We start from the raw sequence: 18,248 nt of genomic DNA, 5'->3' as shown, positions 1-18,248 counted from the left end.
TATGTGACAAAACTCCTCTTGTTCCCTCCAGGCACCCAAGTTAATCAACTACAGCTGATCTTTGTTATGCTCAATCTCAAAGAACTGGGTGCAGTTGAGGGAAATCTGGCTTCAGACTTGCTGATCAGAAGCTGGAGCAGAGCTGTGGAGGCCTGTGGGATATAGCCTGTTGTGTTCAGGTTTTTCCATACGCAAGCTACTTGAGGAGGTATGGAAAGAGATTTTGTTGATTTGTGTGACTTCACGTTTTTTAATACAATCTTGTTCTCGGTGGTCACCAGGGCCTTGCTGAGATCTTTCTTTTGTGCTGATGGCCTTGCTTAAATTCTTAAAAATTGTTTTTAGTGGTCTTTCTTTTTTATACATTCACCACGTGATTGTTTTATGTGCAAGAAATATAGTTTAAAGTGGAATGAGAATTTGAGTAAATTCAACAAGTGATTAAATTATTTGCTTGCCTGAGATGTGATAAACACAAATTCAGTGCCCTCTAATCATCACCTTAGAAAGAGAGACCAAAGCTGTACATGACAGAATACTGTGTGGAAGTTTGCTTTGCTCTTGCACTGCTCTCATTTTGCTCTGCATGGCATAATTCAAGTGGAGCGTACGAGTGACTTGCTCCAAGTACAGTAGAGTTTGATGGCTAGTCTTAGTTTGCTTGAGGAAAGTATTGTCATTGAAAGGGTGAAATGTAGAGCTGAACGTTTAAAAGAAGGATCTGAATTTGTTGTCTTAATCCCTGTGAGCATTCTTCCAGTGTTGGACAAAAGGGAAATGTTACCCTTTTTCATAATCCGAGCCCTGTGTGATTGGTTTCTAAAGTAAATGCCCTGGCAGCAAACAGGAGAAAAACATTGTCTACAAGGAAGAATAAAATAACTTCTTGTCTGGACCAAATCCACTTTGTTTTTCAGTTAACTGGCCAAACCAAATGCAAAATTTTCAGAACAGCTCTTAAATGCATGCACAGCTTGTGATTCACATTCTTCTAATGAGGGTGCTCTTTTGTGTTGTGTCTGAGTGGTTTCTTAGCGTTTGTGAAGTGAGACAAATAGTTCTCCACTCTCCATGAGAACAGCAGGCAGCTTGTACAACAGAAGCAGCTGAGTGCTGCTGTGCGTGTGATGGCAGGCTGCAATCTCTTCTTGGTGGACTCCTGTTCACAAGAAGCTCCTGGCAGTAGGTGTGGCAAGCACTGCTGGGGTTTCTGTGTCCTCCCCTGTGACGTGTTGCTCTCCAAACGATAGAAATGCTAGGGAATAGTGTGGAAGCTCTTATAGTGGGAGCTATGCTGCTACTCAAGAGGTAAAATGAGCAGGGAAGATTTCCTTGAAAGAGTAGCCCTGGCTGCATGCAGGGAGCAAAAATTTTGTGTTACGTGCATTCGTCCCTTTGAGCTGCTGGACAGTTCTTAGGGGTACTGAATACAATTGTCTTGAAATGCCACTCTGTTTTCATTCACTTCACTTCCCAGTGCAAGCCATGTTTAAAGCATGAAAATCCAATATGCTTGGAAGTCAGAGTAAAGGATCTCGTCATGGCTGCTCAGAAATAAGCTGTTTTTGAAAATCAAGATCTGATGGAACACAGAGATTAGTGAGCTGAAAAATGAGTGGGTTGCAAAACACTGCCAGTTACAGCTCCAGCTCAGATGGGACGTGCAGTGCAGAAGGGTTATTCATGTGGTTGTGTTACACAGTGCCAAGGTGTTCCATCTCAAAAAGATTGCAGATTGTGACCATCTCGGGTTATGTTTTCCAGTACAGATTACCGTAACTGAAAGAAAATTGCCTTTGTGGATTTCTCTTTAGCCAAGGAATGTTTGTTATACGTTGCTCTGAAATACAATGTGATCAGTCCCAAGTAGCAATAGTAGAGTTTTTCTGGTCACAGCATGTACTGAGCCTGGATATTTCATTAATGTGAGGGTCCTGACCTGATGCTCTTAATTTCTTGGTGTTCCAAGACTTGGTCTCCGCACAGTGGAAGTAACAGCCACCTAATCTTAGGTAGAAATCTAAGGGTTGTGCAACAGTTTGCAAACTCCAAAGTAGGTCACTGTGTGTGAGTTCTTTATTTGAGCTGAAGGTAACCAGAGCAGGGTGTGACTTTGTCAGTCTGAGATTTACTGAAGAGTGTTTTCATTGGTTTCACTGACAGATTTTTTTTTTTTAAGAGTTCTATTTTCTAACATCAAATTTTCTGATTTTTCTGGAAACTGCTGAAGTTCCTCTGATATTTTTCTGTTCTTTACAAGTTAGGTTTAATGAGCAATCAAAGAATTGCCAAACGGTCGTATGTTGGGTTGCTTAACAATCAGGTCTTGATCATGGTATGCAGCCAAGGTGTGTTGTATGTTGACTGCTGTTTAAAAACCCAAGAAGTAGTTTGCTCTCTAATTAACGGAGTGCTGTGGTTTTTTTAATGTTCGATTCCTTTTATGAAAGTTTCTTTTAAGAAGGCTTAAAGTAGATGTGTTCTCTTTATGAGTTCACTTGGCCTTTTTGTAATGAACTTATTATGGAGCTTCACACATCTGTTGGGAAATGGAGCTTCTTATAGGCTACTGCAGTGTTTTTTCTGTTTTTAATAGGCCTCGTTTATCCTATAAAGGAACATACATTTTCTTACCTGATCAAGTGAGCAAACAATAGGGGTCAGATGTGGCAAAGACCCTAACAAAAAGCACATGTCCAGCCATCAGGGTGAGGTAAAGTCATATCGGGATTGCTTGAAGTTATTAATGGCAGTAAAATTTATGCTTCCTCCTGTTTTCCCAATTAAATTGAGAAACCTTTTTTTTCTGAGGTGGCTCTGTAGCAGCTGGTTCCAATCCTTGTTGTGTGAATATTGCCTGGGGTGTCTCCATTCCTTTATAGTGGAGGCTGGCTGTAGCACATTAAGTAACAGTTCAGCTACAGGGACCGGTCTGTTGGAAAGCAGTAATTATTTAGGGATTTATTTTAATGGTAGCTTTTTTTATCATTTGTGCTAAGTATGGCCATTGTTTTTAAAACAAACTAACTAACAAAACAAAAACAGAAAAATCCTCTTTAGCATTCAACTTCTAATTTCCTATCAGATGTCCAAATAAAAGTAACGTGTCTAACTGACTTGAGTAGAGTGGGTGATTTAGACAGGCAACTTCAGTATTACTAAAGAACTAGCCTCAGACATGGAGGAATATAAAACAAAGTAGAGATTCTTCAGTATCAATACTGTGCTCGAAGCAGAAATAGAATCCCAACTAACTATTTTTATGCTAAAAGCCTTCCCTATATCTCTACTTCATGCCACTGGCAAATTGTGGTGATTTATCAGGAAGGAATAACTGAAATTGATGCCGTTTCTGTATTTGCTTGCAAGTTAAGGACTATTGTCTAATACTTTTGACTCTATTTTAGTGCTGTTGAGTTAGAAACAAAGTGTATTGCCATTTTACAGATAGTACAGGTGGAATGTTGCTGATCTTAATACTAAGCCTATGACTTTAGGTGAGTGGAAGAAGAAAACAAATGTGAGGTGACTGAAAAACAGAAATGCTTATGGCAGGAACAAGGGCAGGAGTGGAGAGATGGCAGCAGTCTAAAGATGAGGAGGCTGAGTTCTTGCAAATTTGCAAATCCAATCAATGAAAAGGATTCCCTGAGCCTGTATTTCTACTATGGAGCTTACAATATGTGACTGCTTAATTAATTGAGTTCTTTTAGTTGTTTCTTTGCCTAATTTCAAGAACAAATTAATACTTCTCAGTAGCAAGTAACCTAGTCTTCTACATGAACTGTTTACATCTGAAAGCTTTCCAGGGCACAACTTGGATGCCTAAAGCATGACAGAACAGAACCAACCAACTCTAGTTTTCTAGAGACCCTTCCGAAGGATAGGGCACTTGTACTCTTCAAATCCGAATCGTTTAGGTTGGAGAAGACCCTTAAGATCATCAAGGCCAACCATCTACCTGGCACTACCAAGTCCACTGCTAAACCATGCCCGAACTTCTTTACCGAAAGGGTTGTTAGACATTGGAACAGGCTGCCCAGGTAGGTGGTGGAGTCACCATCCCTGGAGGTCTTTAAAAGACGTTTAGATGTAGAGCTTAGTGATACGGTTTAGCAGAGGACTTGTTAGTGTTAGGTCAGAGGTTGAACTCGATTATCTTGAGGTCTCTTCCATACTAGAAATGCTGTGATTCTGTGATCGGTACTTCAGTTTTGACTGCTTTAGCCTTGTGAATTGGTCTGGTTTGGTTTTGTTGGTGGGGTTTTCTTTTTGTTAATGAGAGATTCTGACCCTTGAAGATATGGAGAAAAAATGGGTCGAGGCAGGGTTGCATGGGGCATCCTTTCTCTCTGGCAAGCCAAATGGCCTGGGGGGGAGCCAGCCCCAGAAAAGGGGGCCCTCAGCCCCCCAACCCTCGTCCTTCCCTCCACATGAGGGCATCTTCCGGGCCTCGCACGGGCCACTCCATCACAGAGCTTTGCCGAGGTCACAGTGGCCACCAGCGGGCCTGCCCTTGGCCCGGGCCCTATAAAAGGGGTCCCCCTGCCCCTGGCCCACCACTTGCTCAGCGATTTGGTCTTCTGAAAGCCATTGGCTGAAGGAAGGCCAGAGTTAGGAGCAAAGAGAGAGGCGAGCAGCAGCCCTTCTCAGTGTGAGGACAAGAAATTGTTCCTAGGACCACTGAGAAGGATGTCTGCCTCTGAGAGAAAGCGCCATGGGTCGAGGGCCAGCACCTCAAGCACAAGAACCAGCAGTGCCCAGGAGGTGTCTGGTGCCCGGCCCAGAGGCTATTATGATAAATATCATTGGAGCCGAAGAGATGCGGGGAGCAGACCGGCCCCTCGGATGGACAGCAGCAGCAGGCCTGGGCCTAGCCGGAGGTCCAGTGATGACGGAGAGCGTGGGTTGGAGGGCCACGGGAAGCGGAGCCGTGCCCAGCGGTCAGAATATGATGCGGGACCCAGCCGTGGCCGAGGGAGAGATGACAGCAGGAACTCCGTGAATGAAAATCAAGCGGAGAATGGAAAGGACCCGAGGCCCGGAACTGGGAGGCGTCCTGGTGCGGCACCGTGGCCAGAAAATATGCCCGGTGGAAGGCAGCCTGTGTGGGCAGTCCCTGCCAGGGACTGGCTCGTCCTCCAGCCCGCGGAGCCCATGGAGGTGGGTGCACAAGATGAAGAGGAACCCATGGAAGTGGACCCGCCTCGGCCACAACAAAGATGGGACTCCGCCGGCAGCTCTCTGAAAAGTGTCCTGAAGGAACACCGGCAGCTGTGCAGAAGGGCTCGGCAAGCTCCCTATTCCACATCACCCAGGCTCCACTCCAGGCATTAGCCTGGAGCCACGTGGCAATAAAGACCTTTGCCAATTGTCAGGGGTTGTGTGAGTGCTTCTTTCCCATCCAGCAGGCCTTGTGCGAGAGGTGGCAGCCCTTCTGCGCAGAGCCTTGAGGAAGAGCCCAAGAGAGGCCCCAGCTCCCTTGGGGCTGCTGCACTGGGGTGACAGGAGGAATCCCCAAGAACCACCATGCGCCTTTAAAAGTTGTGAAAATAAACCGAGGGGTGAAAACAGTAGTGTGTGAGTGATTATAGCTGGCTAATTTCTTATATTAGGAGTGAGTTTCTATATCTGAGTAATTGGTAGTGACAGACGTGGAGAAGGCTGAGGTACTCAGCAACTTCTTTGCATCTGTCTGCACTGGTAGAAGGGCTTCCCACATCTTTCATTTCCCCATTTAAGGAAAAAGTTGGATGTGGTGCTTAGGGACGTGGTTTAGTGGGTGACATTGGTGGTAGGGCGATGGTTGGACCAGATGATCTTGAAGGTGTTTTCCAACCTTATTTATTCTATGATTCTCTAGTTTCATTTCCAAGTTAGAGGTATTTTTTTTTCCTGTTCATTCCCAATTGAAAAGGACTTTCTTGCTCTGACTGTGAGCGTCCTAAAACCCCTCTCTTTTCCTGGAGTTGCCAGCAGGACAAGGGATTTACAGGATGGTGGCTCAGTTATCTGCGGAGCAAAAAAATTGAAATTTGGCTCTTCTTTTTGAAACTATAGCTATCTTTTCTTCTGTGTGTCATGAAATCTGCCATATGGAACGTGCTTTGGGAGACTGATTTAAGTGTTGGTGAGTGACTTCGTTCAGATAAGATGATTTGAGTTGTAGGTATTTTTCACGCTTCAGGTTGATTTTCCAGGTCTTTTTGATTATTTTGGGCAATCTAGAAACAGAAGCATTGCTGTCACTGATAGCCATGATATTCTTCGGTCATTGGAAGTGATGCAACACGCTGGACCTTTGAAAAAACAGGAAAGAAAGAAGAGTGCGTAGTGTTTTACCCCCAAAAAACAGAAGGCTTTGACGGCTACTGTGGCTGTCTTATTTTCAAATAAGCTCATAATATTAACAAATACTAGGAAATAAACTATGGTTGCTACAGAATGTATGGATTTACCTTAACTGATGCTATATCTTAGCACAAATAACATTTGCAAGAATAAGGCGGGGAACATGAAGGGTAGAGGTTAAGCAAGTATAAAGTAGCATCCTTCTCGTTGGCTGCCTGCCAGTTCGTACCCACTGAAGATCTGGCCCAACTTGCCTCTAGTCTGTTTTCCATGTTACTGGGGAGCCAACTTTCCTCCCTTATTCTGGTTTACCTTTTACTTCACATAGCGTTTCCTGCATTACCTGGCAAAGTGTAATTGTAATTTGAGTCTTAAATTTGAGTCTTGATGTTTGAGCCTTCAATGGAGGCATGGAAAGAAGTGTTAAGAGCAGTGTAAACAGCTTTTCCCTAGCCCCATGAAATTTGAAGGCATAATTTACCCTTGAAATTTTTATATTTGCCTGGGAGAAGCCTTTAGCTGTATGCATAGTAAAGCGTTTTTCCCCCATGCTCTTGTTGGATCACTATGTCACTACAAGTTGATAGGTAGGTAAGATGACCTGAGCCTGGATTTCTACTGAGGAGCTTACAATATGTGACTGCTTAATTGAATTTTTTTAGTTGTTTCTTTGCCTAATTTCAAGAACAAATTAATACTTCTCAGTAGCAAGTAACCTGGTCTTCTACATGAACTGTTTACATCTGAAAGCTTTCCAGGGCACAACTTGGATGCCTAAAGCGTGACAGAACAGAACCAACCAACTCTAGTTTCCTGGAGAACCTCCCTAAGGATAGGGCACTTGTACTCTTCAAATCCGAATCGTTTAGGTTGGAGAAGACCCTTAAGATCATCAAGGCCAACCATCTACCTGGCACTACCAAGTCCACTGCTAAATCATGCCTGCAAGCACCACATCCACACATTTCTTAAATACCCCCATGAATGGGGACTACCGCTTCCTCGGGCAGCCTGTTCCAATGCCTAGCCCATGTTTCCATAAAGATGTTCTTTCTGATATCCAATTTAAACCTCAAGCAAGGTCAGTTTCAATAAAGGATATATCTAAATTTAGCAGCATGTAGTGCACTACTCAGTGGCTGTGCTTTTTCTTCTTATCTAAGCAGCAGTGCTGTGGGTGAGGAGCTTACTGTGTATTTTTCAGTCTGGCTGTTCTGTGTAGAGTTCAAAGAAATTGAGTCTAGTGCTCCAGATGTGCAGCTTCATTTTTGTCTGTAGCTGTAACATTAAATAACTCAACCAAAATTAGTCGTTTATTACTTCATTGGCTTAGAAATTACCGTTATAGTTCCTTCTTTGTTTCCTAGAAAAAAAAAAAAGTGTATCCATATTTCAGATGTGGCATGTGCTTTGCTCTTTGGGGAGGGATGGGGGAAGGGAGGACACAGAAATCTGGATTTTAAGGTAGGCTTATGGTAGGAAACCGGTTTCAAACACAAAGGTGGCACAAGAAGGGTTATTAGATGGTAATTAATATCATAGCATTATTTACATAGTCTAGTCTTTTTGAGTATGAGCAGACTTGCAGTTTCCTTCAGGTTCTCTTGATAAAACAAACTGATATATCCAATATGATTTATATTTACATATGTAAATCAAACCATTGTGTGTTTAAACCACACGTGGAGCAACTTAGCACAACTGTTTCAGAGTAGTCTGCAAGGCACTGTACCGGACAGAAAAATTGAGTTACCTTTTTATGACTTCCCCCCAAGATCCCTATTAATTATGATACATATGAATGAATGAACTCGTCACTTCAGTGTAAATAAAGTTTTGACAGCAGTGTGAGACAGTGTATGGATAAGATGCTCAGTTTGCTACATTTCCATCCGCCTACATGTATTATTTGCTTACTTTTGTAACAGCTTTGACTTAAGAGTATCAGAATTTGAAGCTGAAACCAAGAATCACTCTGCCATTTTAAGAGATAATTCTTTTGGCTTCTGGTTTTGATTTGGTGTAGTTAATGTTTTGCACGTGAGTTGGATAGGGCATATTTCATATCTGAAGTGGAGACATTGATGATTCCATTAGAAATGATGGCTACTTGAATTACTGATACTCTTACATTTGGATAATTTAATCCATAATTTATATTCTCATTGTTACTTTAGCATTTGAAAGCTGAATGCTGCTGCTGAAACTTGAATTGGCATTTCAGTTTTACAGCTTTAGGGTTTCTCTTTTGTTATTGCGGAGCGAACGGAGGATCTCTTCATTTCAAGCTCACAAACTCAACTATAATGTTAGGACCAGATCTTGTTATCAAGAAATCATTTTTTTCTTTAGCTTCTGCTACTGGTACCATTCGATCTTTAACCTCAGTAAGAATGAAACCTAGGATTCAGGCGCTGGTCCGCAGAACTGGCACATGGCTTCTTATTAATGTTCAAAGGCTAAAAATCTGAAGCCATTTTGAACTCAGAACCCATCGTGTATTTATTTCCCTCTCTAATTTGCAGAAAACTAGTTGTGAAAACAGCCCGAGGGACCTGATATTTTTCCATCCCAGCTGCTCCAGCTGAACTACAGCTGCAAAAAAAATCTAAGTATTGTTTCTATAAACTGTTGAGTGTATTTTATAACACAATAATTCCCACAAAATCAGTAACTGCAGTTAATGACCGGTTTGTTAAGGCATTAACTGCACTCAGCTGGGAATGACCAATTTCTCTGGAATGGCTGTATAAGAACTAAGGATAATTCAGTAACACTTTCAAATAATTATTTGGTTAATTAATGGTAAATTCTTTTGGAAATCCTATCAAAGTACTTGTGACCCCCACATTTAATATCCAATGAGTTCATTATGATTCATGTTTTATTGCCATAAATACCAGAAGAATCCATAATGACTAGGCCATTATTTTCCAGGGCTGCCCTTACTGCTTTAGGCCATTTGGCTATTCCACCTTCAGTCATAAAATGCTTGATGCTCAAAACTACTAGCGCTTGTAGGCCACAACTTTCTGGCACCCCACCAAAACTTTGGTGATTTTTATGAACACATTTGGCAAAGACCTTTTTTCTTCTCTTTCTCTTGCTTTTTCTGGTTAGGGGAATAATTGATGCCTACTGTACCAACCCATAAGGAAGCCTTTCTTGCAGTGTCTGCTTTTTCATGTGTGGCCTTAAGCCGTGGTCACAAATAGCATAGAAGCGATACCTTTTTTGCTTCGGAAAGTTGTTCTTTGGCCAGGTAATGGGCAGGGTTTGGAATTTTTGCAGCCATGTTTCTGAGCAAGGACTTACCTGTGGCTTTATTCATCATTCAGATGAGTATAAAACAAAACCAAAAGGTGATTTTGGTACCAACGTGTCCAAGTCATAGTCAGTAGCTGGCAGTTGGTATTTTTGGGAATGAAGCCCAAGTGTCACAGGATGGCATTTGGCTTATTGGTGGATTTCTTCAGTCTGTCACTTCCTACCTTTTTACACCATCTTTAGCCTGCAAGATGATGCTTAGTGTTCATAGCATTGTGTAGCTGTTGAATCTGTTCTCTTCCTAATTTTAGACAAAGTAGTAATGCACAGTTTCCAATCAACTTTCCAATAGGCTCTATGCTTTCTCATTGAGCACGATATTAGCACGATATTAACAATTTGCATTAAATCATTTTGACTGTGCTAAAGAACAAGCACCTCTTGATTTTCCTGAAGTGTTTTATTCTTTGGCTCGTGAGTAGCCACAGTTTTACGTGAGAACTGATAGAAGTGGGAGGTTTCTTTTGTTGTTTTTGTTATTTTCCATTGAAGTGCTTCCACTGTTTTCTTTTAAGTTTAGTTCTATAGTCCTGTTATTTCAATGCTGTTGTGTTACTGAGAGGTCGAGGAATATCTAACGACTCCCACCAGAGGACCCTGCTCTCAGCTGAAGCTCCTAACCCCGCCCCGTGAATCAAGCATATGGTTTATAAGAGGGTGTACTGCAGGGCACAGAGATAAGACACCAGTAATCCACCTGGGAGTGCAGGTAGGGAAATCACTGGACGTGCACTCATGTTGTACTCTATAATACAAAGTGTGTGTGTGTGTAAAGGATGTGTTTAATTCTAACTCCATTTCATGTTCCTTCTTCCTTTAGAGGAATGCTGGTGTCCTACCTTTATTCCTCACTTGCTATTTGTAAGGAGTTTTATCAAGTTTAAGTTGTGCCTTTTTCTCTTCGAAGAAGAGAGTGCTGGAGCCTGTTGATTAAACACATCCTTGGCTTTTCCCTGGTCAGGCAAAAATGTCCAGGCTCTGAATGTGATTTCTATTCCCCCCACACCACGTGCGTGTTCCAGAATTTTACCAAATGAGCAGTAGAAACTTTTGCAAGGTATGAACAGTCATAATGTTCAGTTTTGACTGCTTTAGCCTTGTGAATTGGTCTAGTTTGGTTTCATTGGTGGGGTTTTCTTTTTGTTAATGAGAGACTCTGACACTTGGAGATCTGGAGAAAAAACGGGTCGAGGCAGGGTTGCATGGGGCAGCCTTTCTCTCTGGCAAGCCAAATGGCCTGGGGGGGAGCCAGCCCCAGAAAAGGGGGCCCTCAGCCCCCCAACCCTCGTCCTTCCCTCCACATGAGGGCATTTTCCAGGCCTCTCCCAAGGCAGGCGCCTTCGGCCTCGCACGGGCCGCTCCATCACAGAGCTTTGCCGAGGTCACAGTGGCCACCAGCGGGCCCGCCCTTGGCCCGGGCCCTATAAAAGGGGCCCCCCTGCCCCTGGCCCACCACTTGCTCAGCGATTTGGTCTTCTGAAAGCCATTGGCTGAAGGAAGGCCAGAGTTAAGAGCAAAGAGAGAGAGAGGCGAGCAGCAGCCCTTCTCAGTGCGAGGACAAGAAATTGTTCCTAGGACCACTGAGAAGGATGTCTGCCTCTGAGAGAAAGCGCCATGGGTCGAGGGCCAGCACCTCAAGCACAAGAACCAGCAGTGCCCAGGAGGTGTCTGGTGCCCGGCCCAGAGGCTACTCTGATAAATATCATTGGAGCCGAAGTGATGCGGGGAGCAGGCCGGCCCCTCGGACGGACAGCAGCAGCAGGCCTGGGCCTAGCCGGAGGTCCAGTGATGACGGAGAGCGTGGGTTGGAGGGCCACGGGAAGCGGAGCCGTGCCCAGCGGTCAGAATATGATGCGGGACCCAGCCGTGGCCAAGGGAGAGATGACAGCAGGAACTCCGTGAATGAAAATCAAGCGGAGAATGGAAAGGACCTGAGGCCCGGAACTGGGAGGCGTCCTGGTGCGGCACCGTGGCCAGAAAATATGCCCGGTGGAAGGCAGCCTGTGTGGGCAGTCCCTGCCAGGGACTGGCTCGTCCTCCAGCCCGCGGAGCCCATGGAGGTGGGTGCACAAGATGAAGAGGAACCGATGGAAGTGGACCCGCCTCGGCCACAACAAAGATGGGACTCCGCCGGCAGCTCTCTGAAAAGTGTCCTGAAGGAACACCGGCAGCTGTGCAGAAGGGCTCGGCAAGCTCCCTATTCCACATCACCCAGGCTCCACTCCAGGCATTAGCCTGGAGCCACGTGGCAATAAAGACCTTTGCCAATTGTCAGGGGTTGTGTGAGTGCTTCTTTCCCATCCAGCAGGCCTTGTGCGAGAGGTGGCAGCCCTTCTGCGCAGAGCCTTGAGGAAGAGCCCAAGAGAGGCCCCAGCTCCCTTGGGGCTGCTGCACTGGGGTGACAGGAGGAGTCCCCAAGAACCACCATGCGCCTTCAACATTTATGAAAATAAACCGAGGGGTGAAAACAGTAGTGTGTGAGTGATTATAGCTGGCTAATTTCTTATATTAGGAGTGAGTTTCTCTATCTGAGTAATTGGTAATGACAGACGTGGAGAAGGCTGAGGTACTCAGCAACTTCTTTGCTTCTGTGTGCACAGGTAGATGGGCTTCCCCCATCTTTCATTTCCCTGACCACATAGATGGAGGCTGGGGGAGCAGAGTCCCACCCAGTGTAAGCAAAGAGCAGGTTCGAGACCAGCTGCTGAATCCAAAGAGGTACAGGTCTACGGGACCTGATAAGAAGAATCCCAGGGTCCTGAGGGAACTGGCTGATGGAGTTGCCAAGCCTCCCTCCATCACAGCAGAAAAGTCCTGGTAGTGGGGTGATGTCACTGGGGAGTGGAAAAATGGAAACGTCATGCTCCTACTCTTCAAGAATAAAAGAACTGAACAAAGAGCACTGCTCTTCAACAAGTAAAACAATTAGGAGACATTACTTCTCAGAAAGAGCAGTCAGGCACTGGGACAGGTTGCCCAGGGAGGAGGTGGTGTCACTGCCCCTGGAGGTGTTCAAGGAAAGGTTGGACGTAAAAGGCTTTGACTGCTACTGTGGCTGTCTTATTTTCAAATAAGCTCGTAATATTAACAAATACCAGGAAATAAACTATGGTTGCTACAGAATGTAAGGATTTACCTTAACTGATGCTATATCTTAGCACAAATAACATTTGCAAGAATAAGGCGGGGAACATGAAGGGTAGAGGTTAAGCAAGTATAAAGTAGCATCCTTCTCGTTGGCTGCCTGCCAGTTCGTACCCACTGAAGATCTGGCCCAACTTGCCCCTAGTCTGTTTTCCATGTTACTGGGGAGCCAACTTTCCTCCCTTATTCTGGTTTACCTTTTTTTTCACATAGTGTTTCCTGCATTACCCAGTGAAGTGTAATTGTAATATGAGTCTTAAATTTGAGTCTTGATGTTTGAGTCTTAAATGGAGGCATGGAAAGAAGTGTTAAGAGCAGTGTAAACAGCTTTTCCCTAGCCCTGTGAAATTTGAAGGCATAATTTACCCTTGAAATTTTTATATTTGCTTAGGAGAAGCCTTTAGCTGTATGCATAGTAAAGCGTTTTCCCCCATGCTCTTGTTGGATCACTATGTCACTACAAGCTGATAGGTAGGTAAGATGACCAGTCACCAGAGAAGCACAAAAGACAGGGAATGCTTCATTTTGTTTGCTTAAAACAGAATTTATATGCTTTAGCATAGTCTTTGTTTTTATTTTAGTAATAGCCTGATCAGCTTTCAAAGTTCGTCATTATCCTTTACCTAGCTGATAAATTTCTGGAAGGTTGAGGTAAAAGTTGTGTGTTGTTTTTTTTTGTTACCTCTCACCCTCCTCACCCTCCCCTCGGTAGGTGATCTGCCAGTAAGATCCAAAAGGTCAGCTTTGTTTTTTAGGAGAAGAATACTTCATGAAAGAATACTTCACTATTGTATAGCAACTGCCAGAAGGGTTTCATGGGTTTTTCTGGTAATTCAATTTTAAAAAGAGACACAAAATGTGCGTTCTCAGGATAAAGACAACTTATCCTTGCTGCTTAAAGGAAATTCCAGTTCCCAATGATGTATGCAGATGAAAGATTTAACTGGCTTGGGTTGGTTGCTCTTTGAGGTCTTGATGCTTTGCCAAAGCACGAGAGATGGTCCAACTGAAGTATAAGTGGGAGGTAAGATATTTCTGAGCTGTATGAGACCTGTGAATTAATTCTGAGTTGGTGACCTTATTACATACTGGCCTAACTAATATAAACATCCAGTTGTATGTGTTATCCCACATATAGCCAGTATCCTGCTAATATGGGGCTAGAGGAGAGCTCAAGACAGTGCTCAGTCCAAATTTCAGCAGAGAGTCAGGGCCAGGCATATCTATGTTTTTCTTAGCAAGCATTTATGCATTTGTCTAAGCTGTTTTTATAGTCTTCCTGTTAAATACTTCACAGCCTGCTCATTTAAGTTGCTTCGTTTTTTTTTTTTTTCCTTTAGAATCTTTGGTAAGCATTAACGTGCAAATAAAATATACTATTTTCTTTGAAATGTATGAAACACAAGGCACCCACAGTTTAGGATAATAAAACAATCAGCGTGTGATTTATGTGAAAGGCACTGGTTTCCTTCTACGACACTTTTTAGAGCAGTAGTTCTTATTTATCTCTGTGACATTGATGCGTTCTTTGGTATTTCACTTTGAGACAAGCTTATCGTTTCAACAGGAATATCCACAGCTAAACCAGCATTACATTTGGTATTTAATTTCCTAGCTGGGATGTGATGAAGGCTTTCTCTGGATGGTCCATCATTAATAAGTGTTCCTTTCAGAAAATAGATTCCTTGCAAAGTGGTACTAGGGAAATGTTTTGAGGTGCTGGGAAGAGAGGGAGTAGTTGGCATTGCCTTTGTTCCCTCTTTGCACAAAGACATTGTTCACTTGGATATGCCAGACAAAACCCTTTCATAAATGTTGCATTTGTTTTAAATTTTCCCTTCCTTAATTAGGATTTTTGTGCTTTTCATTCCTCCCCTTAAATGTTTATAGTACTTAAAGTGCAAATCTTGTTAATGTTTGTTTGTTTGTTTTTCCTTCTAGCAAATGAAAACTACAAACAAGTAGCCATGTGCATTCTGTATCACATAAGCATGGACGATCGCTTCAAATCGATGTTTGCCTACACAGACTGTATCCCGCAGGTATGTGCTTTATGGCTGATGAGGTCCCAATCACAGAATCACAGAATTTCTAGGTTGGAAGAGACCTCAAGATCATCGAGTCCAATCTCTGACCTAACACTAACAAGTCCTCCACTAAACCATATCGCTGAATTCAACATCTAAATGTCTTTTAAAGACCTCCAGGGATGGTGACTCCACCGCTTCCCTGGGCAGCCTGTTCCAATGCCTAACAAACCTTTCAGTAAAGAAGTTCTTCCTAACATCCAACCTAAAACACCCCTGGTGCAACTTCAGCCCATTCCACCTCGTCCTGTCACCAGGCACGTGGGAGAACAGACCAACCCCCACCTCGCTACAGCCTCCTTTAATGTACTTATAAAGAGCAATAAGGTCGCCCCTGAGCCTCCTCTTCTCCAGGCTGAACAAACCCAGCTCCCTCAGCATCTCCTTGTAGGACTTGGAGGTGTCAAGATGCATCTTGCTGTGTGCACATCTTTTCCCCACTTATAGCAGAGCTCGCACTGACACCCACAGGTGAGAATGGGAACAGGCATGATGCTGCTGAGTCAGTAGTGAGCCACCTACTCTTCAGGCAGTCTGACTGTTCTTGCTGTGTTTTGTTGTTCCCTAGAAAAAGGTCGGGTGACAGATATTTTTATCAGTACTGCTGAGCCTTGAGATACATCGAATTGGTGAAAAATTCAGGGGACCCAATAAATTTCTGTGGAAGATTGGGAATACTTGAAAGAGATGAAAACTTGTGCATAGTAGATCCTTAGGGAACCTCATGGAAAGTATTTCCTTTGCTGTTTTAGAAGCTATTCTTTTCTGATCCCATTGGGTATCAAAATTTCAGTGTCTCCTGTGTTACAGGATATGAACTGGAAACCAGCCAAGCAGTGTTGCATTGCTGCATGACAATTCCTTTTCCAACTGCAGGCGTGTACAACAGTTGGAGACATGAGGGCTATAGAGGGCTCTTCACAGATCCTTCAGGCTACACTTTTTCATAACTTTTTATCTCCGGCCATAGTCTCTGACCCATGCACAGACACTGTTTCATGCTTTTAGGGAGGTATTTTTTGTGTACTTCCTTGATTTTGGGCTGTAGCATGTTTTTTAACAAACAGTGAATAATCTCTAACCAATCTCTCTCGGTCCTGATGAGGCTTGGCGTTGAGAAAGCCTGCGTTGCGTAAATGTAGAAAGCTCTCTGGTAGCTCTTTCAGAATTGCACCATTGTATTTTCTTCCCTGCCAAACATGTTTTTAACATCAAATACATCTAGAATGGGAAGTTGCCATGGAAAAAATTCAGAATGTTTCTGGTCATTATTTCATGACAAAAATTGTGATGTTTTTCCAAATACAGGAGGGTTTTGGAGAAAAGAGAGGGGAGAACTGGTGGGAATAATTAGTGTGTGTTACCAAATGTTCTTGCAAACATCCTACTGGCTACTTTTTCTGTCACAGAAGTAACTTTGTTAAGATATTTGCATTATACAAAGGACCTGCTTTGTTCTCAACAGTCACCTGCCAAACAAATTCACTGTGTTTCAGGGCTCAGTTATGATTTGCTTTTAGGGAATCTTGGCTTGCATCTTAGATCCCCAGTGTCAAACATAAGGAGATGTGGATCTTCAGTGAAATCATACAGTGAGCTTTAGTAAACATCATTGTTGTGATGGGCAGTGGCTGCTCAAAGTAGTGTTTGTAGGGCTTTATCCAGAGCCTGCTGGAACAGGAAACAATTCCACTGCCTTAATTGGACTTTGGATAAAACTGCAAGTTTTGAAAAATACCTATGGCTATTGATTCTTTAGTGGCTGATGTAATATACAGATGATATCTGCAGGCTGTTCAAAAAGGACAAGCTGGACAACTGGAGATTTTATTTAAAAGTTAGGACAATTGTTAAGGAAAACAGAGGCAGCAAAAACCATGGAAGTAGATATTGCATCAAGAGAAGAAAATGACCTTTTTCAGGGACTCCCTGCTATCTGATTCTATCCCAGAAAACTGAATTCTCTCTTTAATAACAGTGCGTACCCTTCAGTGGCTTTGTCTCCTTGAGGAAAGGTGTACATCTAAACTGGCAAATGCTCGATAACGGATTTTTAGCTGTTGTAGAAAATCCATCCCCTGTTGTCTTTCGAACATGTGAGGTGCATGAGGAGGGCTTTCTCATGCTGTCCCAGGTAAACATCCTTGTGGCTTGAAGGAGTTAGTGGGTGCTATTCTAGTAACAGTTAAAAGTGAGTATTAACAGTTCATTCTTGTTTAGACCTCAGCAATGCGTGTTTTGTTTAAATAGGTGCAAATGCCATCCAGATGCTTATAAAAGCATTTATTGGTAATAACCTGGCCAATCAAAGGGCATGGTTAGGCAGTGATGTCATGGTGATATTTAATATTTTACCGCAGAGCAGTGTGCAAGGTTCTCTGCAGCTACCCACATGTTTTCCACCACAGTTGTCCTGTTTGGCCCCTCTTTGATCTATAAGCTTCTTTTCAGCTTAATGCTGGTAAACGTCCTCTCTTGACAGCACCCTTTGCTCCTGTCCGCCATTATCTGCTGAAGTTCAGAAACCAGAGCATCACTTCAAACAGCAGAGTTAGGGAGTAGCCGGTCAGAAGAGATTCCTGAGGCATGCAGTTCTGGCATAATCATTCAAAGATGTTTGAGCTGGGCTCGGGGAGGGGGTTGGACAGAGGTGTATGTGAGCAGAGAGCTGTGGGGGTTGGCCTCTGGTCACTGGTAAATAAGTGAAGGCAGGTGCCAGAGAGTCTAGACACAGTGATTTCAGTCCTGGTCTGTGGTATCTGATACTCAATATGGGACTTGTCTGATTGAACACTACTGCCTCTTCATTGCACATGCTGCAGTCTTTTTACTGCCTTCCTGTTAAATCAGTAAAAGATGACAATGGACATAGTAAAAGCAGAACAAATTTAATTTTAATATTTCCTATTTGGCAGCAATTACTCTTCCTTTTGAAGTGGCACAAGAAGCAATCAAATTAAATGAAGACATAATGGGAAACATGGAGCTCGTACGAAACTATTATTTTAAAATTTGAACAGCTTTAATTGAAACTGGATATATTTTTCCTTTTTATAGAGAAGTAGCTCAGTAATTAACAGTGTAATCCCTTGTTAAACATCTAATTTCCACAGATTTTGTATTGTGTAAGTAATGAGAATGTTTCCCTTCAAATTGTTTGAAGGGCTTTAAAAATCTATTTTTAAAGGTTTTGTAACAGAAGAGTTGCAGGGGGTGATTTTTGAATGCTCATGTTCTACTTGTTAAGTGGCAACTTTCTTCTCTGGTTAATTCAGTCTTACGTGATTGTCAGGCTTACGGATTTAATAAACTACAGGTTTTATAAGTTCTTAAAACAGC

General features: G+C 43.1%; 1 protein-coding gene across 1 annotated transcript in view; it reads left to right on the top strand.

Moving 5' to 3' along the window:
• KIFAP3 (kinesin associated protein 3) overlaps window positions 1-18,248 on the top strand; it is a 72,034-nt gene that overhangs the window by 16,787 nt on the left and 36,999 nt on the right. Inside the window, exon 11 of the mRNA XM_084291609.1 lies at window positions 14,764-14,864. Coding sequence (XP_084147735.1) covers window positions 14,764-14,864 — 101 coding nt within the window. The remainder of the gene's footprint in view (window positions 1-14,763; window positions 14,865-18,248) is intronic.

Source organism: Netta rufina (genome assembly GCF_964035555.1).
Source record: "Netta rufina genome assembly, chromosome: 8".
Lineage (NCBI taxonomy): Eukaryota > Metazoa > Chordata > Aves > Anseriformes > Anatidae > Netta > Netta rufina.
This window is presented reverse-complemented; position numbering and strand designations above follow the sequence as displayed.